Genomic DNA, 23,712 nt, shown 5'->3' on the forward strand with positions numbered 1-23,712 from the left:
TTTTTATTAGTAATGGTTAAAAATATGATATACAATGCATATGTTGTTTATAACCTTAAGATGCACATTTTGCTGAAAAATTATGTACAGCATGAATTCTTAAGACCCAAAACATCATAATCCCACTAGAAAACTCCTTAGAATCCTACAGTGAATCTTTCCTAAACACAGACTCCCCCTGCAGTGTGAATAATGAGCCCCTAATTGATCTACTTTATAATCTGGGACCCAGAAGCCCACCGGTTCCCACACACACAGTTCTACTTCTTTCTGTTTTGCAGGCTGGGTTTTGTATAAGATGTCACATGCTGGGAGTGGTGAGAGTCAGGTTGTGGCCTGGCAAGCCCACAGGAAGCTTGAAGATCCTGAGATGAGGCACATTTGTAGGACACTCTGAGTTGCTTCCCTCACTCATGGCAGATACTTGATAGATATTTTTTCACCCAGTTTTCTTTAGGGCCACCAGCAAAACACCTCCATGAGAGCTGACCGATGTTTGGAACATAGCCTTTGGTTTTGCCCACTTGAGATTGGAAATCAAACCATATACCACTGTGAGAGCCGTATTCTACCACATCTGACCTCAGGGGCCAGATGGAAGAGGTCCCTGGAGATGGCCGCATACTTCAATGCATGTGTGGGCAGCAGGAATGCTAGGGCAGAGTTTTCTCCCCCATGTTGGACATCCAGTTCCCTGGTTTCGCCTGCCTGGTATAAACCAACGACTTCTGCCCTTTACCCTCTGATCCTGACCCTCCACAAGCTCCAGATGTAAACTATTCATTGCCCATATGGCATCTCTGCTTGCACATAATGCAGGCTCAGTTTGACCAAGTAGAAGTCTTGATTTCTCCTCCAAAATCTATTCTTTCCCAGACTTTCCCATTCAACAAATGGCATCACCAATCCCCCAGCTGCTCACACCAAGACTCTGGAAGGTACACTTTCTGCATTCATCTCCTTTCTTAACAGCTCTTCTGAACAGTGGTTTTGGGCCTGGAAGAGCTTGAAAGCCACCTAGGAGCTTTAAAACATCCCAATATCCAGAGCTTGTCCCCAATACTTTTAAAAAGCTCCCCAGGGAATTCTAATGTGCAGCCAGGCTTGAGAACTACTGAACTAAAATATTCTCCAAACACAACAGCTTCTCTCCAGCCTCACTGCTTCCACCTTGGTCCAAGCCACTACCATGTCTCGTCTGGACCACTGCAACACCTCAACCTACTCTAACTAGAGGAAAGCCTTTCTGATGGCTTCCCACTGCATTTAGAATAAAGACCAAAGTCCTCAGCTCTGCAACATCTAGCCTCTGCTGCTCTCTCCAACCTACTCCAGCTTCCCTCTTGCCCTCATTTATGAGTTGGCCTATTGCTCTTAGTCCTGTTTCCCAAATATGCCAAGAGCTCTCCTGCCTCAGGGCCTTTATACCTACTCTTTCCTCTGTCTCGGGATCGTCATTTGCCTGGCTTACTGCTTCGTATCATTCAGGGTCTCAACTCAAATGGCACTGCCTCAGAGAGGCCTTCCCAGACCACCTGGTACTCCCCTCCTCAAAAAATTAACCATCCACATCATCCTGATCATCATGTTTTATTGTCTTTAAAGCACTTACCACTTTCTGAAATTACCTTGTTCAATCATGTCTTTATGAATGGTAGATATCTGACAGATTTATTTTTTTTTTTTTTTTTTTTTTAAGTTTTTTTTTTTTTTTTTTTTTTTATCATCATTTTATTGAGATATATTCACATACCACGCAGTCATACAAAACAAATTGTACTTTCGATTGTTTACAGTACCATTACATAGTTGTACATTCATCACCTAAATCAATCCCTGACACCTTCATTAGCACACACACAAAAATAACAAGAATAATAATTAGAGTGAAAAAGAGCAATTGAAGTAAAAAAGAACACTGGGTACCTTTGTCTGCTTGTTTCCTTCCCCTACTTTTCTACACATCCATCCATAAACTAGACAAAGTGGTGTTTGGTCCTTATGGCTTTCCCAATCCCATTGTCACCCCTCATAAGCTACATTTTTATACAACTGTCTTCGAGATTCATGGGTTCTGGGTTGTAGTTTGATAGTTTCAGGTATCCACCACCAGCTACCCCAATTCTTTAGAACCTAAAAAGGGTTGTCTAAAGTGTGCATAAGAGTGCCCACCAGAGTGACCTCTCGGCTCCTTTTGGAATCTCTCTGCCACTGAAGCTTATTTCATTTCCTTTCACATCCCCCTTTTGGTCAAGAAGATGTTCTCCGTCCCACGGTGCCAGGTCTACATTCCTCCCTGGGAGTCATATTCCACGTTGCCAGGGAGATTCACTTCCCTGGGTGTCTGATCCCACGTAGGGGGGAGGGCAGTGATTTCACCTTTCAAGTTGGCTTAGCCAGAGAGAGAGGGCCACATCTGAGCAACAAAGAGGCATTCAGGAGGAGACTCTTAGGCACAAATACAGGGAGGCCTAGCCTCTCCTTTGCAGCAACCGTCTTCCCAAGGGTAAAACTTATGGTAGAGGGCTCAACCCATCAAACCACCAGTCCCCTATGTCTGTGGTCATGTTATCAACCATGGTGGTGGGGTAGGCGAATACCCCTGCATTCTCCACAGGCTCCTCAAGGGGGCACTACATCTTTTTTTTTTTTTTTTTTTCCCCTTGTTTGTCTTTTTTCTTTTTTTTTTTTTTTTTTTTTTTTTAACTTTCCCTTCTTTTTTCAAATCACCTGTATGAAAAAAAAAGTTAAAAAGAAAACAAACATACAATAAAAGAGCATTTCAAAGAGACCATAGCAAGGGAGTAAGAAAAAGACAACTAACCTAAGATAACTGCTTAACTTCCAACATGTTCCTACTTTACCCCAAGAAAGTTACATAATATAGCAACATTTCAGTGAACTTGTTCCTACTACAACCATCAGAAATTAACAGACCATAGTCATTTCTGGGCATCCCCAGAACGTTAAATAGCTTATCTGTTCTTCCTGGATTATTGTTCCCCCTTCCTTAATTGCTCTCTACTGCTAGTTCCCCTACATTCTACATTATAAACCATTTGTTTTACATTTTTCAAAGTTCACATTAGTGGTAGCATATAATATTTCTCTTTTTGTGCCTGGCTTATTTCGCTCAGCATTATGTCTTCAAGGTTCATCCATGTTGTCATATGTTTCACCAGATCGTTCCTTCTTACTGCCGCGTAGTATTCCATCGTGTGTATATACCACATTTTATTTATCCACTCATCTGTTGAAGGACATTTGGGTTGTTTCCATCTCTTGGCAATTGTGAATAATGCTGCTATGAACATTGGCGTGCAGATATCTGTTCGTGTCACTGCTTTCCGATCTTCCGGGTATATACCGAGGAGTGCAATCGCTGGATCGAATGGTAGCTCTATATCTAGTTTTCTAAGGAACTGCCAGACTGACTTCCAGAGTGGCTGAACCATTATACAGTCCCACCAACAATGAATAAGAGTTCCAATTTCTCCACATCCCCTCCAGCATTTGTAGTTTCCTGTTTGTTTAATGGCAGCCATTCTAACCGGTGTTAGATGGTATCTCATTGTGGTCTTAATTTGCATCTCTCTAATAGCTAGTGAAGCTGAACATTTTTTCATGTGTTTCTTGGCCATTTGTATTTCCTCTTCAGAGAACTGTCTTTTCATATCTTTTGCCCATTTTATAATTGGGCTGTCTGTACTATTGTCATTGAGTTGTAGGATTTCTTTGTATATGCAAGATATCAGTCTTTTGTCAGATACATGGTTTCCAAAAATTTTTTCCCATTGAGTTGGCTGCCTCTTTACCTTTTTGAGAAATTCCTTTGAGGTGCAGAAACTTCTAAGCTTGAGGAGTTCCCATTTATCTATTTTCTCTTTTGTTGCTTGTGCTTTGGGTGAAAAGTCTAGGAAGTGGCCTCCTAATACAAGGTCTTGAAGATGTTTTCCTACATTATCTTCTAGGAGTTTTATGGTACTTTCTTTTATATTGAGATCTTTGGTCCATTTTGAGTTAATTTTTGTGTAGGGGGTGAGGTAGGGGTCCTCTTTCATTCTTTTGGATATGGATATCCAACTCTCCCAGCCCCATTTGTTGAAAAGACCATTATGGCTCAGTTCGGTGACTTTGGGGGCCTTATCAAAGATCAGTCGGCCATAGATCTGAGGGTCTATCTCTGAATTCTCAATTCGATTCCATTGATCTATATGTCTATCTTTGTGCCAGTACCATGCTGTCTTGGCAACTGTGGCTTTATAATAAGCTTCAAAGTCAGGGAGTGTAAGTCCTCCCACTTCGTTTTTCTTTTTTAGAGTGTCTTTAGCAATTCGAGGCATCTTCCCTTTCCAAATAAATTTGATAACTAGCTTTTCCAAGTCTGCAAAGTAGGTTGTTGGAATTTTGATTGGGATTGCATTGAATCTGTAGATGAGTTTGGGTAGAATTGACATCTTAATGACATTTAGCCTTCCTATCCATGAACATGGAATATTTTTCCATCTTTTAAGGTCCCCTTCTATTTCTTTTAGTAGAGTTATGTAGTTTTCTTTGTATAGGTCTTTTACATCTTTGGTTAAGTTGATTCCTAGGTACTTGATTTTTTTAGTTGCTATTGAAAATGGTATCTTTTTCTTGAGTGTCTCTTCAGTTTGTTCATTTCTAGCATATAGAAACATTACTGACTTATGTGCATTAATCTTGTATCCCGCTACTTTGCTAAATTTGTTTATTAGCTCTAGTAGGTGTATCGTTGATTTCTCAGGGTTTTCTAGATATAAGATCATATCATCTGCAAACAATGACAGTTTTACTTCTTCTTTTCCAATTTGGATGCCTTTTATTTCTTTGTCTTGCCGGATTGCCCTGGCTAGCACTTCCAGCACAATGTTGAATAACAGTGGTGACAGCGGGCATCCTTGTCTTGTTCCTGATCTTAGAGGGAAGGCTTTCAGTCTCTCACCATTGAGTACTATGCTGGCTGTGGGTTTTTCATATATGCTCTTTATCATGTTGAGGAAGTTTCCTTCAATTCCTACCTTTTGAAGTGTTTTTATCAAAAAGGGATGTTGGATTTTGTCAAATGCTTTTTCAGCATCTATTGAGATGATCAATTGATTTTTCCCTTTCGAGTTTTTAATGTGTTGTAATACATTGATTGTTTTTCTGATGTTGAACCATCCTTGCATGCCTGGAATGAACCCCACTTGGTCATGGTGTATGATTTTTTTAATGTGTCTTTGGATTCGATTTGCAAGTATTTTGTTGAGGATTTTTGCATCTATATTCATTAGGGAGATTGGCCGGTAGTTTTCCTTTTTTGTAGCATCTTTGCCTGGTTTTGGTATTAGATTGATGTTAGCTTCATAAAATGAGTTAGGTAGTGTTCCATTTTTTTCAATGTTTTGAAAGAGTTTGAGTAAGATTGGTGTCAGTTCTTTCTGGAAAGTTTGGTAGAATTCCCCTGTGAAGCCATCTGGCCCTGGGCATTTATTTGTGGGAAGATTTTGATGACTGATTGGATCTCTTTGCTTGTGATGGGTTGGTTGAGGTCTTCTATTTCTTCTCTGGTCAGTCTAGGTTGTTCATATGTTTCCAGGAAATTGTCCATTTCTTCTACATTATCCAGTTTGTTGCCATACAGTTGTTCATAATATCCTCTTATAATTTTTTTAATTTCTTCAGGATCTGCAGTTATGTCACCTTTTTCATTCATTATTTTGTTTATATGGGTCTTCTCTCTTTTTGATTTTGTCAGTCTAGCTAGGGGCTTGTCAATCTTGTTGATCTTCTCAAAGAACCAACTTTTGGTGATATTTATCCTTTCTATTGTTTTTTTGTTCTCTATGTCATTTATTTCTGCTTTAATCCTTGTTATTTCTTTTCTTCTACTTGGTTTAGGATTGGTTTGCTGTTCATTTTCTAGCTTCTTCAGTTGATCCATTAGTTCTTTGATTTTGGCTCTTTCTTCCTTTTTAATATATGCGTTTAGTGCTATAAATTTCCCCCTTAGCACTGCTTTTGCTGCATCCCATAGGTTTTGGTATGTTGTGTTCTCATTTTCATTCGTCTCTATATATTTAGCAATTTCTCTTGCTATTTCTTCTTTAACCCACTGATTGTTTAGGAGTGTGTTGTTTAACCTCCAGGTATTTGTGAATTTTCTAAGTCTCTGATGGTTATTGACTTCTAATTGTATTCCATTGTGGTCAGAGAATGTGCTTTGAATAATTTCAATCTTTTTAAATTTATTGAGGCTTGTTTTATGTCCCAGCATATGATCTATTCTGGAGAAAGTTCCGTGAGCACTAGAAAAGTATGTGTATCCTGGTGATTTGGGATGTAATGTCCTGTAGATGTCTGTTAAATCTAATTCATTTATCAGATTGTTTAGGTTTTCAATTTCCTTATTGGTCTTCTGTCTGGTTGATCTATCTATAGGAGAGAGTGATGTGTTGAAGTCTCCCACAATTATTGTGGAAACATCAATTGCTTCCTTTAGTTTTGCCAATGTTTCTCTCATGTATTTTGTGGCACCTTGATTGGGTGCATAGACATTTACGATTGTTATTTCTTCTTGCTGAATTGCCCCTTTTATTAGTATGTAGTGGCCTTCTTTGTCTCTCAAAACATCCCTGCATTTGAAGTCTATTTTATCTGAGATTAATATTGCTACACCTGCTTTCTTTTGGCTGTAGCTTGCATGAAATATTTTTTTCCATCCTTTCACTTTCAATTTCTTTGTGTCCCTGTGTCTAAGATGAGTCTCTTGTATGCAACATATTGATGGTTCATTTTTTTTGATCCATTCTGCGAATCTATATCTTTTAATTGGGGAGTTTAATCCATTTACATTCAACGTTAAAACCGTGAAGGCATTTCTTGAATCGGCCATCTTATCCTTTGGATTATGTTTGCCATATTTTTCCCTCTCTCTATTAATATCCTTTATTGTACCCATACCGAATCTCTTTAGTACTGAACCTTTCTCCAAGTCTCTCTGTCCTGTCTTTGTTTCTCTGTCTGTAGGGCTCCCTTTAGTATCTCCAGTAGGGCAGGTCTCTTGTTAGCAAATTCTCTCAGCATTTGTTTGTCTGTGAAAAATTTAAGCTCTCCCTCAAATTTGAAGGAGAGCTTTGCTGGATAAAGTATTCTTGGCTGGAAATTCCTCTCTCTCAGAATTTTAAATATATCGTGCCATTGCCTTCTCGCCTCCATGGTGGCTGCTGAGTAGTCACTACTTAGTCTTATGCTGTTTCCTTTGTATGTGGTGAATTGCTTTTCTCTTGCTGCTTTCAGAACTTGCTCCTTCTCTTCTATGTTTGACAGTGTGATCAGTATATGTCTCGGAGTGGGTTTTTTTGGATTTATTCTATTTGGAGTTCGCTGAGCATTTATGATTTGTGTATTTATGTTGTTTAGAAGATTTGGGAAGTTTTCCCCAACAATTTCTTTGAATACTCTTCCTAGACCTTTACCCTTTTCTTCCCCTTCTGGGACACCAATGAGTCTTATATTCGGACGTTTCATATTATCTATCATATCCCTGAGGTCCATTTCGAGTTTTTCAATTTTTTTCCCCATTCTTTCTTTTATGCTTTCATTTTCCATTCTGTCATCTTCCAGGTCACTGATTCGTTGTTCAACTTCCTCTAGTCTTGTACTATGAGTGTCCAGAATCTTTTTAATTTGGTCAACAGTTTCTTTAATTTCCATAAGATCATCCATTTTTTTATTTAGTCTTGCAATGTCTTCTTTATGCTCTTCTAGGGTCTTCTTGATTTCCTTCATATCCCGTACTAGGGTCTCATTGTTCATCTTTAGATCTCTGAGTAGCTGCTCTAGGTGTGTCTCTTCTGGTCTTTTGATTTGGGTGCTTGGGCTTGGGTTATCCATATCGTCTGGTTTTTTCATATGCTTTATAATTTTCTGTTGTTTTTGGCCTCGTGGCATTTGCTGTCCTTGATAGGGTTCTTTTAGGGTTTGTAGACCAGTTGAAGTCCTTATCTCTAATTTATCAGATCTACAGCTTCGTGGAGTACACTTTCTCTAACTAACCAGCAGGTGGCGTCCACGAGCCACCTGTTCTCCACAAGCCAGATCTCCCCTGCTTAGCCTTTTTGGTGAGTGGGGGAGTGAGTCTTGTGGGGCCCAATTGGTGTCCCAAGCTTGCGTGTGTAGTTGGTGTTGCCTGCCCTGTATGTGGGGCGTGTTTCTGGGCAGTCGGGGAGGGGGGGTGGCCCTAACAATCAAATCTCCCTGATGATCCTAGAGTTTTAAAGCTACTGCAATAGTCTAATCCTTCAGTTCAGTCCTGCCACAGTTTGTCTCTGCCACTGACCCACAAGTCTTTGGTATTGGCGTATGGCTCCTGAGACTTGCAAGTGGGCCCCTCTTCCAGGCTGTGCACCCCGGGTCCTCTGTTGAGGGATGACTGTGCTATGTCACAGGTGAGTGCCGTCCCCCCAGGGCAGTTCTGGGCTGCTTGGCTGTGTTGGGAGGCTCCCAGTCTGCTCAAATGATGGCTGAATGGGGCTCTGTTAATTCACACTGCTCCCCCTTCCCAGCTCTGGGACATTCAGCTGAGGTTGCAGGGAAGGCTAATGTCCACGCCCAGTTTTGTGGTGTGTGCCTGTTATTTGAAGCACTTCCGTCACACTGGGTTGTCTGGGGCAGCTCTGGGCTATGGGGCTGGCGATGGGCAGGAGTGTTTCCTGTCCACCAGGATGGTGGCTGTGAGCGGACACCCCCCTTTTCTTGGGAAGTTGTGTTGTTTAGTGAATTTTCTCAGTCACTGGATTATTGCCTTTTGTCTCAGAGCTCTCTTAGTTCTGCTCTTGACTTGACGTGCCCAAATTTCAATTCTTTGAAGCTTTCTGTATTGAGCTTCTTAGAGTAATTGTTTTAGAAAAAGCAAAAAGGATTTAAAAAAAAAAAAAAAAAAAAAAAAACGGCCCTCCTCAGAGATCTAATGGGTTATTGAAATGCTAATAGACAAAGCAACCAGGGCCATTAAGGAAAGGTGCCCTGGGCAGAGAGATCAGCCTTGCTTCGGGATTTGCATATGCGCCTCAAGGCCTGATCTCCGCCCTTCCCCTTTCTGTGTTCACCAGAACTCCAAAAATCCTCTGCTTTTACTTTGGAGCTTCTCGTGTTGTTTTCCTTCTATGCCCGTCTCCTCTCTGCTGGGCTGGCTGCTCTCAGAGTCTCTGGTGTCTGGCCTCAGTCTATCTATGGTTGGAGTTTGAATCAGTAGAATGAGTTTCCGATGAGAGCAGCCACTGCAATTCTCCCTTCTCCTTCCTGGAGCTGACAGCCCCTCCTCCCCCGGGACTGAGCCTGGCAGGGAGGGGCGCGGGTCCCCTGGCCGCAAAAACTTACAGATTTCGCTGATCTCAGCAGTTCCACGTTTTCATGAGTGTTGTATGAAGTATGCCCAAAGACAGATTGCTCTGTGGTGTCCAGTCCACGCAGTTCCTGGCTTTTTACCTACTTTCCTGGAGGAGTAACTAAAACATACAGCTCACCAGTCTGCCATCTTGCCCCGCCTCCTCTCTGACAGATTTATTTTTTGCCCAGTGTTCTTTGGGGCCACGAGCAAAACACACCTCCATTTACTGTCTCCCTCCCTCCACTAGAATGTGAGCTTCAAGAGGGCAGAGATTGCATCTTTGCTCACTGCTTCTAGAAAGGAATTTCTCACAGACTAGGCACTCAATAAACTGGGGCGTTCTTTTTATTCCACCCCCCACCCCCCAGGGCTCCTCCTCACTACTGCATGATCCTTGTAAAATGACACTCTGATCTTGTCACTCTCCCATTTAAAATCTTCAGGGGCTCTGACCGCCACACTACTTCTCTGGCACCCTACCTATACCACCACCCCAAGCCCATTTTCCTCCTAAGTTCCCACCATCCAAACAACTCCTGACTCTCTAGATGAACCACATTCCCATGTTCCTCTGTGTCTTTGTGCATGCAGCTCCCTCTGCCTGGAATGTTATCAGTGTACTCCTGCCCCACCACCCTCCACCTCCCGTTATCTTTCACTGTTCTGATAAGAACTGGTTTGGGCATCACCTCCCAGGCAGACTGCCATCACAGCAACCCTGCCTAGATTAGTTAACATGCCCTCCTGGTCTCCAACAGCAATCTGAACTTCCTTCTGCTATAGCCTTCATCACAGGGGGCTATCCTCTAGACCGAGGGCATCTCAAGGGCAGGAACAGTGCCTAGGACTTAGCAGACACTAAACTATAGGCTCAGCAAAATAATATGTTTTACCTATCCCCAGTAGCAAGGTGCCATAAAAATGTCTGAATAAATCCTTAACTTGTTTTCAGTATGACCAACCTGATGTTGCTGAGAAAACCCTTTCATACTCTTGTGCTCTGGAGCACCTACAGCTAAAACCACAGCTGTTCAGTGACCCCCGTGAGAGTGCTAACACTGGGCCAATAGGCCCCTGCCCACCAGTGTGTGTGAACTCTGAGGCACATACATGAGCGGAAGCACTGTCTGGACCAGCTGCTGACATGTAATTGAGCTGGGAAGGCTGCTTTCCCTTGGGACAGATTAAAAATTCACACCCAAACCAGCAGGAAATGGAGCCCTGTGAGAAGGGAACTAGCTCAGGACCCCATCATCTTTACTGTCTCTCCCTGGGGCTCACAGAAATGAAATAAATCCGTGTGGCTAGTGCCATTAGCAGTGCTGGCTTGCATTCCCATTCTTAACTTAAACTTACCCATCCCACGCACAGAAATAATTAAGCTGCAGAAGGTCTTTATCAGGTAACGTACTCTCTTGTTTTTCCCATACAAAATAACGAACAGGGGTGGAGGATCTAATACCAGGGTGCACAAACATTCAATAGCCACTTGCACAGCTTGGTATATTTAGCTAAGACAGGCGGAACACCACTGCTTTACTCACAGATATCCACCGAGAGACACTTGCTATGGCCTGAAACAAGCTTGCCCCACTTTTTAGGAAAAGATGAGCCTTGCCCAAACAAAGTGAAGGCCCTTTTGGTGCAGGTTCCTGGAACTGGATATGGCTTTAATTTCAAATCCACCTGGCTCCAGCCCTAACTTGACTGGGAAACCCCATCGTGACTCAACCTGTCCCACCCCTAGCATGTTCTCTGTTCTGATCATCTGATCCCGGTCTCCATGGTTATCTGACTGTGTTCTGTGTATCTGGCTGATCAACCCCAGACCAACCTCCCCACACACACAGCAGCTTCAATGAATGTATATATCAAGGTACATACAGTATCATTCAACCGAGACACATGAGCTGTGGTACGGATGCTGTCTCCTCTTTCCTAGTCAAAATTCCACTTTCCCACCCAGCCCTGGCCCTCCTGCTGTCTACATTCCCAAGGTCCAGGGGGAGCATGCAGGCTGCGGCCATACCAGGGCCAGAGGAGGAGAGTGTGGGCTGGTCAAAACAAGCCCAGACATACTCACGGGGTCCGTCAGCATGGCCCGGAAGTGGGAAGCCAGGGCCAAGAAGGCCAGAAGGTTGAACACAATTCCATTGATGATGCTGTACACGTAGTCTCGGGATGGAATCAGCATGACAAAGAGGACCACAAACTCTGCGTAGAGGACCAGAATCCAGGTGACAATGGCACAGGCAATGCCACAGCCGTCGCGGATAAACCACATGGTTCCCATGAGGCTGGGGTGGGGAGGTGGGATACACTTCTCCGGCTGGAGGTATTCTGGTTTCCGCTCAATGTCTCGGAAGTGGTGGGTGGGGATAAGCATCATAAGCTATTCTGTCCATACTGGCATCTGAAAGAAAGAGGAAAGAACCCGGAAACTTGGTGCGGTCTTGTCATCAAAGAGATTTGGCATATTCATCCTTCCAAAGTGAACCATAAATATTTATATATAACCCCTTGCAGAAAAGCTGCTTAAACATCTTGTTCATATAAAATGGGAGTTCTCTTCCCTACTCATGAGAGTTAACTTTGGAAACAGGACCACCTTGCCCAAAGCCTTCACCTGACACATAAAAAGGGAGTCTCCAAAGTCTAAATGCCTTTCCCAAGGTCAGCCAGAGCAACAGAGCAGACACAGCACGCCAACATAGAGGGAACCCAGCTCTTCTCAGTTATTAGGGAACTACTGGGCAGACAGTGCCTCAACAGATGTATTCAAATTTTAATTTAAAAGACCAAGAGGAAGGAAGGGAGGGAGGGAAAGAAAGGGAGAGGAAGAGGGAAAGGGAGACGGAAAGAAGTATGTTCACCAAGCCTTCCAGGAAACTGTCTTCAGCAGTAACACTACTACCTCTGCAACATGGACAAACCCAAAAGACTGATGTTGGGGCTGTTTGAGATTAACAGGGATGAGTAGGAAGAAAATTAACAGTTTCCTAGGACTAGCATTAAGCGTCGTCAACCTTTAAGACATTCTAAATTTGCTGCTCTGTATTAGCTAATAATACAGGCAAAACAGTCACTAAGATGGGGAAAATTCTTGAAACAAGTCAGGTTTTTAGCCTGACTAAATTGGCACATTTTCCAGGGGTAAGAGACACTAGGAGCTCTGCTTTCCTTGTTAGCAATGAAGCAAAGAGTAGAGAAGGCTGGACAATGAGCCCAGAGACGTTTCCCCAACACCTGGCTGTGGGACTTTGTGAGCCTTTGTTTCCTCAGCCAGGAAGACATATTCCAGCCCTGGCCACCTCCTCACAGGGCTGGTGTGAGGGTTGAGGGAGTTAGTGGAGGTGCTCAAGATGTAGATTGCGACACCCTATACACATCACATACTTCACGCATGCTTGCTCTCTAGGAAAGACAGCTACTCCTTCAGAAACAAGTGCTGAGCAATGCATTCTTTCTTCCTAACAGCTGCAGCTCAAGTCTCTGGAGACAGCAATGAAATAATCAAGGATCAATAACTAAAGTCTATCTGTCCATAGCAGGTACTATAAGACAAAGCAAGCACAGATCTCCCTCCTGTATCTTCAACTCTGTGATCTGTTGCATCATCAACTAGGTTTCTCAGCAACTGTGATGGTTTAATTTCAACACGGGATGTAGGTGTCATGGGGAAAACCACCTGTAGCACAGGCAAGTGACATCTCTGATTTTGAGAACTCAAGTCACAACAAAGCAGAGGAAATCACTCAAAAGCAACACCAGCTATGTGCATTTTCCCAAAGACCACAGCTCTGAAGGAAAAGGCAACCTTTCAATAACAGTGCTGTTGGGTTATCCTTACCCTTTTTGCCTAATTTTCCTTCTCCCCCTCCACTACCCCTTATCCCCCAAAAGAAAGAGTACTGTACAGTCATGGATAGTAAAGATATGTTCAGAAAGCTGAGAGGGCAGAATAGTAACCGCTACTCAAAATGACATTCTAGATTCAAAAGTTGTACAGACTAAAAACAAAAGAATAAGGCCAGGGCCTCCCTTCCAGGGAGGCTGAAAAACAGTTAAATGTGTACCATGCACTTGTCCAAAGAAATATTAACTCAACAAATATTCACAGAGTGACTACACATTCTGGGCACACTGTGCTGGGAGCTGGGGAACAAGGAGTTGTGACACATACAGAATTAACCATCCCAAGTAGAGTCAAAGTGGTGGAACCTGATGGTTCATCAACCATAATCTCCTCATGTAGGAACCTTGCGCTCTTCAGAGGACAGTGGCAATTAGTGAAGCCAGTGACAACCTAAAAGCATTAAAAGACATGGGCCTACCTGAGACAGAAGTACAGTAGGAGATCACAGACCAGTGATGTCTGGGACCTGATCTGTGCCCAGCAAATTTCAAAATCCTGAACTCCATTCAACCAAAACCAAACAAAAGGCTGACATCCCACAACAATTAAAAAGATTTCCAGGCTCAATATTTTGACAACATTGAAATCTTTTTAATCATTGTGGGCATTCTCTTGTTTTACACTGCTGCCATACAGATTTGTATGCCTATCTCCTTTGTTTCCACAATCACTATTTAATGCTCCAAACCAATAAAGTTTTATTGGAACACAGCCACGCCAATTGATGACATGCTGTCTATGGCTACTTTCATACAATGGCAGAGTTAAGTAGCACAGGACCCATGGCCCTTTACAGAAAAAATCTGCCAACTCCTTGTTCTAAACAGTTGTTAACTCACCAAATAAACAATAGACCATCGCAACTCTTGCTTCCCCATGATGGTGATAGTTACAACTCACTCCATCCCACCCACCTCTGTGGCAGCATTAACTCCCATTATCTGCAGCCTGAGAGCAAGCGCACCACAAATAGTTTACTTGATCAAACCATTCTTCAATTGTGATAAAAGGTGTGGTTTTTAAAAATGGACAATCACCATAAATACCTTTTAGAACAATTTTCCTGCTTAGATACACCCAATGATTAAATTATGCTCACTGTTCATTCAAATAGTTTACAGCATTCTATCCCTTGACTACTGCTCATTCCTGATTGCACATATAGCAATGACTTGATGAAACTATGTTTCATCTGTGTGGTTTTGCTGAGGAATAAGCTCTTCCAGATAAGGGAATTTCCCAGGTGACTCTGGCTTGTTCTTAAGTAGAAACACAATATTTTAGTCATTTGTTGGAAATCCTAAAAATAAAAGCAAAAAAAAAAAAACGGGGGGTGGGGGAGTATTATAGCTGTCCCTGCCTTAAGTACACAATCATTTTTTTCTGGAATGATTTAGAGTCATTAGCAGGAAGATAAACTACTGGAGCATGTTATATAACAATGTCCTCAGGTGCTACCAAGATTTACTGGGCTCTCTGCCTCATACCAACTGGCCTGCTCAGAACATTGTAATTATAACTCTGGCATCTTCTTTGTATGGCTCTGTCTTCCTCCTCCACTCCTAGCTACTGTCATTTCTGCATCTCTGGCCACCAATCTTCCAACATACTCTCTATTTACTATTGCTAATTGGCCACAGGCTGGAGGAGCAAAGAAGTTCAATCTCATTAGATCTGTTTGTTAAAAAAGTTACTTATTTTAGGTAATAGGCCTACTGTGCTATCCCAACATGGTCCTTGAGGGCTGGAACCTATCTTTTCATTAGCTCAGCGCCAGGCACATAGCAGCCAGTCAGTAAATGGGTTCATTAAATGACTGCATGAGGTGAAATGCATGAGCGGTGCAGGTGTGGTCCTGGTCCTGCCTCCTGGAGGTCTCATCCGCCTTATTTGCAGGGCTGCAGCATATGCTGATGGTGGAGGGTGCACCGAATAGGACCAGGAAGTAGTTGGGCTGTTATTCTTATTCCACTAGCCACAGTGTTCCGCTCTTGAACAACGTAGGACCAAAGAATGCCCCAGAGGAGCTCTGTGTTCTACAGCCTCTTGCTGTTGAGAGCCTAGGATGTGGGAAAGCTAAAGGTACACCTTGTGCTGACACGTAAGTGCTGACCTGAAGAGCAGATTCCAATCCACACTTTAGTTTCAAAATACCCAAATTAAGACCAAGCCAAGGAGAAGTTTACTTAATCCCTTCCCACCCCCCAAAATGCAACAGGCAATTTTCCAATAAGTATTCGTTCCTTAACTTAGCTTACTGAACATCTAAGAAGTATTTTTAAAAATCCATCCACAAAAGCACATATAAATCCCTTGACCTCTTCTATTTTGTATTAGGGAAACTCCAATTTTTGGGGTTGGGCATCAGCTTTTCTGCCAAGGACCCAGGCCCACACAAGCTCTTGGCTTGCGAGGAGCTGGGTGGAACCAGCTGCTCAGGGCTCAGGGGCAGCCCTGGAGTGGGGCAGTGAGTCCCAGAACCCCTAACATCCCTCCCCACCAGCCAGCTCATGCCCTCCCAGGGGCAGCCTTCTCCACATTCTCCTTCCTCCCTGCCCCCTTCATTTATCCACTTGCCCAGTTTGCTCTCTAAGTCTCCTCCCTTCAATTCAGTCCAACTCAAAAAGGCATTCATGGAGCAGCGACTCAGTGCAAGAAAGTGGGCAGGGGGCTCGTGCACCAGGGATGATGAGGTCAATAATGTATGTGTGCTGCCCTATTCAGGCCCTGCCACTTCCCCCTCCCCCAGCTCCCAAGCCAGTAAGGCTAGTCTTATTTGCATTTTGTGTTAACCTGCCAGCCCCGTTTTGTTTAGCTCTATAGTCTGGTGTCTGCCATTAGAAAGAGCTCAAATTAATAGTTCCTGAGTGAATAAATCATACAGATGCACCCCACAATAACCCTAATGTAAAGGCGACTAATGAACAGAACAACTGAGGGGCAAACTGCAAAAAAAAGAGAAACAAGGTAGAACATAGACTTTTTCGCAGTCAGATCTTCTGGAGGGGCAGCATCTGAGCAGGGCATGGAGCCAGGGGAACTGTACTGTGTAGATAAAGGCAAGGTGGAGGGAGATAGGTTAGCAGGGGGAGTGGTGGGGAGCCTGGGATGTCCAAGGCTGTAAATGCATGCCCATGGCCTCTGTTGGAAGTGGGAGATTGAATGGAAATGAAGCTTTAAAGGTAGGAGGAGGTTATGTTTTAGAAGACCTTGGATTTCATCCTTAGTTGGGATTTCACTGTGGAAGTACTGGGAGCCACTGAAAGTTTCTGAGGAAAGTAGTATGGGATCAGGTCCATGCTGCAGCAACACTACGCTGGCAGTGGCAGGAAGGATGGATGAGAAGGCTTGGAGTCCAGCAGTGAATGAGCCCAGTGAGACACCAGGGTTACAGGTCTGAATACCAGTTTGGTAGTTTTCTGTTCCTCTAAATGGCTACCACTTTTCCAAGAAAGGATTGAGAAAAATTATCATTTTGCAATTTTAATTATAATAATCTACATTTTAGTGTATTTTTTGGCCAAGGGTTTTATGGCATTAAAAAGAGTTAGCTCCTCCATACGTTAGGGATCCGTGCCCAAAGTATTTATTATTCACAGCTGACACAGGGGTACAGTGAGGCCCAGCAAGGCAAAGGGATGCAGCCCTGGGGGAAAGGAAGTCATAGGAGAAAAGGATTCACAGAACAGAACCCTAGAGCCAGCAATTCCAGTGAATGTGGTGTCAGAATGATGATCTGAGCTCTGTGGGGAGAAGCCTGTGTCAAGTCTAAGGATATCCTCTAATCTTCCTTCCTAGAGTTTTCAGAAGCAGAAACTAAGAAATAACTGAAATTAGTAATAATTTTCTAAAAACTACTTCTTAGTCCAAAGAATTGCCTTCAGATCTATGAACAATGTATAGACACACATGTATTTAGTGAAGAGAGTCTGGAGCCCCACCATCCCCAGGGACTGGGTAGCTGGGTCAGCCTTGAGGCATACCACTTACGATTCAATTCCCACGCTGCCTATTCATGGTTGGGTAGCTTAGAGTTTGAAAACAGTGGTGATGAGGCCAAGCTCACCAGCTCCATTCCACTGCGGGCCACAGCAGGTTGGCCAGGCTGGACTCCTGGCCTGGTCAAGGGCTGAGCACTGGTGATCCAGCAAAAGAAGGTGCCTGCTGCTAATCATCATTTGTTGAATGAGGGGCAGATCCCTATAAATCCATCACCTGGCCTAAAAAAACCAACCCCAAGTCCATGCTTTACAACATGACTGTCAAATCAACCCTAAAAGGTCTTTATTGGATGCATTAGAGCCTACAAACCCCACTGTTCTCAACCTGGTGAGTCTCCCAAGGACCCCGGATTCTCTCAGATTACCATTAAGTCCTACTTCACCAGCTTTCATGTGACAAGATGCTATACCAAAGTTCAGCTAGATCTAAAGCCAAATCCTTAGAAGGACTTGAAAGTACATTGTGAACATCGCTTTCCTAAAACACCACACCCACTCATTATCACATCCTCGCAAGCACTCATGCACAGCACACAAGTAGGCTATGGGACCATATAGATTATAGTAACATTAACAAAGGACAACGAGTACAAATCATTAAAGCCTGTATGAAATATCTGCTCACAGACTGGTGTAACAAACTCAAAATCAAGTGGAATTATTTTCTCTTGGCTTAGCATTAAGGTTATTCAAATACATTAAAAAAAAAAATTGATGGATTGAATATTCTGGGTCCCTACTAGCAAGAACTACAATAGTCGAAATTCAATTTCATCAGCCCCTTAGCTGATGCCATAAACATCAGCAAGGTAGGAGAAACCCTTAAACGGGAGGTTTCTGACTTTGGTCAAGATTCATTTCAATTGAATACTTATTTTAACAAATCTAGTACTACGCTAGACTGCTGTTGTAGGGCTGATCTGGTATCCTTCTTGAACTTGACCTAAACATTGAATTCCTAGCTAAATTAATTTTGCCTTAGTTAAATAACTCTATCTATCCTTAAACAATCACTTGCAATGTTCACTGAGAGAAGGTGGCATTTCCTCTGGTATTTCTATCCTATCTCTCAACTGAAATGCACCCTAATGACTATAATGTTAACCTTCAATGGTTTAAATGCTACTGTTTTAAGAATATGGTGTTTCCCTCTTTTAGGACTTCTCATACTTTAGAGTGATAGACATAAAATAAAAATGCATTGACAAGCCAGGCCTGCTTGTGAATCAGATAAAGTAGAAAATTAATTTAACTGAGTTGCAATTCCCTTAATTTATGTAAGGATTCAAAAGATTTTCAATTTTATGCCCATTTTTAGATGTCTCAGGAAAACAAAAAATGAACCATATTTCACTTTATGTTTGAAATATTTCAGAAAAAAAAAAAGAATGAGTCACTAAACATTTTCAAAAAGGTAAGGGTGTGGTTCCAACCCTTCTGGAGGAAAGGTACCTTTATCTCCTACACCACACCCTGCCAACCAAGAAGGCCTCCAGACAGGTAGGGTGCACCAACCTGTTTTACAAGATTTTTACTAACAAGTCTATACAGTTTCTCTCTCCTTCTACTGGGGAGTCCGTCTCCCCCTGCCTGCCTCTTGTTTGTCATATTCAACCTTCAATAAAAACTTCAAAAAAACTTTTTTTGAAAGTAAAAAAACATTGCACCTCCCCCACAAAACCAAAGCCCATACATATTAACGTTCGTTGAGGGAACCAGGAAGTGGTCACAGTAAGCTGTGGCACATTGACTCAACTGCCTACCTTCTTATAAAACCCAGTGAGTAGCACACACTCAGATTCCTAACAATGGGTCTTCATTTCAGAAAAAGTTTGGGATTTGGACAGTGCATGGAGGCTAAAAGTTCTTCCATCTCCCACAGGTGACTATTGTACTATGACCAGCTATTTTACCACCTCAGGGCTTTATAGATCTATTTTCTAAAAACATACACACACATATAATGTGACACCATATATGTCACAAACAGGGATTAGAAACAACCTCTTGTTTGGGTAACAGGGTCTACTTTCCCTTTTTACAGATGTGGCTTATCATATGCTGCAATGATGAGGAAAACTAATGAATCAGATTTTTTAAAAGACCACATACAAGAGTAACTGGTAAAAAAAAAAAAAAAACTCTCTGATTCAGAGTTTCGATCTGATTCCCTTAAAGACCATCAAATTCCCTTGCTTTACAAATGAAGAAATCAATCATGTGAGCTCTTGACCAAGATATAAATTTCTGTACAGTGTTATCTATGAGGAAGGAGATGCTATTAAACTTGGGGACTTACACAAAGCAGCTCATTTTAATTTTTACAACCTGACACGGTGGCTATTATTATTCTCCATTTTATAGAGAGGAGTGAGGTTCAGTGTTGCAATAATCTTCATAAGGTCACACAAAAAGGGGGAGTGGTGGAGTCAGGATTCTACTCAGTTCTGCTTACCACCAGAGACCACACCTTCTGCCACAGAACATCTTTTGTGCAAGAAAAAAAGATGTGCTGGGGAGGAATGACCAAGCAGGAAAATGAGCTCTACTCCCTTCTTCCTGAAGTCACTTCAACCTGCCTTTAGTGTCTCCATCTCTAAAGTGATGGAAGTGGACTAGATCTCTAAGTTCTGTGATTCCTTTTTGAAAAACCCAAGAAATGAATGGCCACGTAAGCACACTTTCTTTTCACTAGCTATGGGGAGTCAATAATACCCATTTTTAAAACAAAACAAAACAAGAAAACCTACAGCATTCCTTTTTCCATGAGCTATTTTACTTCTGGCAGCTGCCTTTTTTTTTTTTCTTTTTTAATGCAGTTTTATTGAGATATATCCACACACCACAGAAACCATCCAAAGCATCCAATCGCTGGGTCACAGTGGCCACTGCCTTTTTTTTTTTTTTTTTTTTTTAATCATTTTATTGAGATATATTCACATACCACGCAGTCATACAAAACAAATCGTACTTTCGATTGTTTACAGTACCATTACATAGTTGTACATTCATCACCTAAATCAATCCCTGACACCTTCATTAGCACACACACAAAAATAACAAGAATGATAATTAGGCCACTGCCTTTTTAATGGTGCTTCTTCCCCACTGGATTATCTCACACCTTTTGACCCTCAAAAATACAGCCTTTTGGAAAGAGGCAGTGATGACTAGCTGCCTCTACCAAACTCTGGTCCAGCCAGTTTTCAGATGGGTAAAGAAATGAAGGTCAAGGAATCTGTTGATCTTCCACAGAACTCTCAGCAGTGGCTAACTTGCTTTCTAATCTGTCAGGTGGGGTATCTACTGCCATCTAAGTAGTTGCTATGCTGCCACTTCCCTTCATTAACTCCTCCTTGAAGGAAGTCTTTAGCAGCAGGAAAATCTTTACAAAGCAACAATAAATTACTGTCTAGCTACCCATTTAATGAGCACGATAGGCTCATACTATGAGCAACCATTTGTAATCAAGTGCATTCTGTCTTCTGACAGCGACTGCCTTCTGGCCTCTGTAAGGGTAGGCTCTGAGATGGGCATTTTGCTTGGCTGTTGCTCCATTGTGGGGCATGCTGAATTCAGGACAGAGCCCTGACTCTTTCCAGGTTCTTACTGAAAGTCTGCTACCCTCCAGGCACAGAGCTGAGCACTAGACATGCCCATACTGTTTGATCCTCCCATTTACTCTATCTCACACTCCCACTTTCCCACCCCTTTAGAGATGAGGAAACTGAGGCCTGAAGAAGTTTACATAAGTCATACTTGCAGAGGTGGTAGAGACAGGATACACTACCAAGCCTGTTCTCACTCCAGAGCCTGTTCTAACCACTCACAACCATTAAATTTTGCCCAATAACTAGAAAATAAAAGGGGAAGGGGTGTTGCTGTCTCCACCAGTGACCCTGGGTTACTTACATCTGGCTGTCTTTCCCACACATGGTTATACAGAGATGGTGCTATTGGGTGGACCACATGCTGCCTTCCATCAGAGGCATTTAAAAGTCTGAACTTAAGCATCTCAGAGTCTAAGGTGGGGACCCTGGCTGATCACCAGCCAACATTCAGAAGACTGATCCTGCCCTAATCTAGGAGGCAGGAGGGCTGAAGCCTCAGCCTAGAGAGTCACCCTAAGATTTAGTCCCCCAAATCTGTTTCTTCTGAGGAACACTTTCTGTGGGACTGCCTGTAGGGCCAAGTACCAGGACGCTACTTTTTCCAAGAGACCAACTAGCAAAGATTCTTCACCTGAGGTTGTTGCGAATAGCACTTGGCCCCACATTGTGCCATGTGTAGACACAGCCACTGTGACATCACTCAGGCAAGAGTTTAACTTTTTTAGCAACTAAAAGCAAAAGTGCTTGGAGGGATCTGAAAGAATAGTCAGAGAAGAGAAATAGAACCTGGTACTGCAACCATCCAGGCTTCAGAATGGGGAGCCATTTGGCTTTGAGTTCTCCACCGATTCCACCTATCCCCAGGCACTCTAAGCAGCCATGCAAGAAGCAGAGCCTGGGGAGGAACCTGGGACTGTGGAAATGAGGCTACAGTGTCCTCTACAAGTCTACTGCCCTTACCCTCCAGGCTGAGGGCTCTCTGGAGTCTGCCAGAGGGCTTTGGAGACAGATGGGAAGCCAATGCTAAAAGGAATGAACACTGGGCTTGCAGTTGAGGGTCCAGAGCTCTACTCCCAGTCCTGCCATTCACTAACCTCATGATCTTGGGCCTGTTTTGTCATCTGTAAAACGAGGGGGATGGTCTAGCTGATTTGCAAAGGCACCTACTAGAGCTGATTCTCTGATTCTCTGTTCTCAGGAGCAAATTCAACATCTTTGTTAATGTCTTAGATTTTATATTTTTACCAAAAGCTTCCCTTAACTTCTTTTCCCCATTCTTTGCTAATATTCCAAAGGGATATTATCTTTACAAAGCAACAATAACTGTAACTGTTAATTTTCTGAGCATGTTCAGTTTTTTTCAATCAAGTATGGCATGAAATCTCTTTTTGCTCAATTAAAAATTTTTTTCAGAATGGAAAAAGCACTATCTAAATACATCAAATATTATAAAATGGTAAATGAGAGAAGTCTTAAAATCCAAATTTAAACATGACCATTTTCCAATGTTTAAATATTTGTATATCCAGGATCTACTCTGAGTTTTACAACCTGGTAAAACTCATTTAGAGTAAAATGAGGCTTAGAAAGGTCAGGTGATTTGCTCAAAGTTATAAAGCAAGTTAGTGTCAAAGCCCAGATCTTTGGACTAGACAACCAGTAGTCTTCCCACCATAGATCGTTGTCTCCCTAACCAACCTGCCCTTCTAAATTTGCTACTATTTCTCGGTTTAAAGACACACACTTTGTACAAAGCAAAATCAAAACTTACTGCAACACAACTATGTTCAGAACTGAACTTGCCCTACTAGACTCATCTTCCTAAGACAATAAATCAACCCAACTCAAAGGCATTCCATTCCCACTGACCTTGAATAGGAGATACTCATGTCCCGGGTGGCAAAGAAAATCCAGAGTTTCATTGCCAAGTTTCTACAGACCAAGAAGGCTACAGTTTGGAGGAGACTATGAAAAGATGGAGTTTTTGTGGCACTTCAGTTATACTGTGATGAATGATTGAATTAGGTGGGACATGCAACTAATAGCCTTCTCACCTTCACAGATGAGGGCCAGGGATGACAGGGCCATCTATTTCTGGAAATATCCATTTGAAAAGGAAGTAAATGATTAAAAATGCAGAAAACGGGAAGAAATAAGAGGCAGCATGGCACTAGCCTCCTTTTTTTCTCACAACAGGTCAATATCTAGGCATTTCTACCTCGGACTCAGTTACTTTCTATGGCTCTCAGGATATGTACGTGTGTTTAAATATTTCCAGATTTGGTAACTGGTGTATGTGATCCCATTTTCTCACACACACTCTAATGAGGGACCTAGGAAGCATACTGGCAGCCCCTCAAAATGGAATACACCTAAAGATCCTTCCTCCCAGTTGGAACAAACCTTACCCATATATTCCTATCAATTTTTTTATCACTGTATTCCCAAGTTAAAATTTCTGGAACAGCAAGACTGACACAGACATGCTGATCAGATTATGAAAGGTTATTTATATGCAGGGGTATTCGCCTACCCCACCTCGATGGTTGCTAACATGACCACAGACATAGGGGACTGGTGGTTTGATGGGTTGAGCCCTCTACCATAGGTTTTACCTTGGGAAGACGGTTGCTGCAAAGGAGAGGCTAGGCCTCCCTATGGTTGTGCCTAAGAGCCTCCTCCCGAATGCCTCTTTGTTGCTCAGATGTGGCCCTCTCTCTCTGGCTAAGCCAACTTGAAAGGTGAAATCACTGCCCTCCCCCCTACGTGGGATCAGACACCCAGGGGAGT

General features: G+C 42.6%; 1 protein-coding gene across 7 annotated transcripts in view; it reads right to left on the reverse strand.

Moving 5' to 3' along the window:
* The window catches only part of ZDHHC3 (zinc finger DHHC-type palmitoyltransferase 3), a 65,137-nt gene that overhangs the window by 36,981 nt on the left and 4,444 nt on the right, over positions 1-23,712 (reverse strand). For all 7 annotated transcript variants that reach the window (XR_005218715.1, XM_037848878.1, XM_037848869.1 and 4 more), the window contains exon 2: positions 11,478-11,807. Coding sequence is in view for 6 of the 7 variants with exons in the window: in XM_037848878.1 (XP_037704806.1) it covers positions 11,478-11,783 (306 nt within the window). In the remaining variant the exon portion in view is untranslated. The remainder of the gene's footprint in view (positions 1-11,477; positions 11,808-23,712) is intronic.

This window comes from Choloepus didactylus, chromosome 1 (assembly GCF_015220235.1).
Source record: "Choloepus didactylus isolate mChoDid1 chromosome 1, mChoDid1.pri, whole genome shotgun sequence".
Lineage (NCBI taxonomy): Eukaryota > Metazoa > Chordata > Mammalia > Pilosa > Megalonychidae > Choloepus > Choloepus didactylus.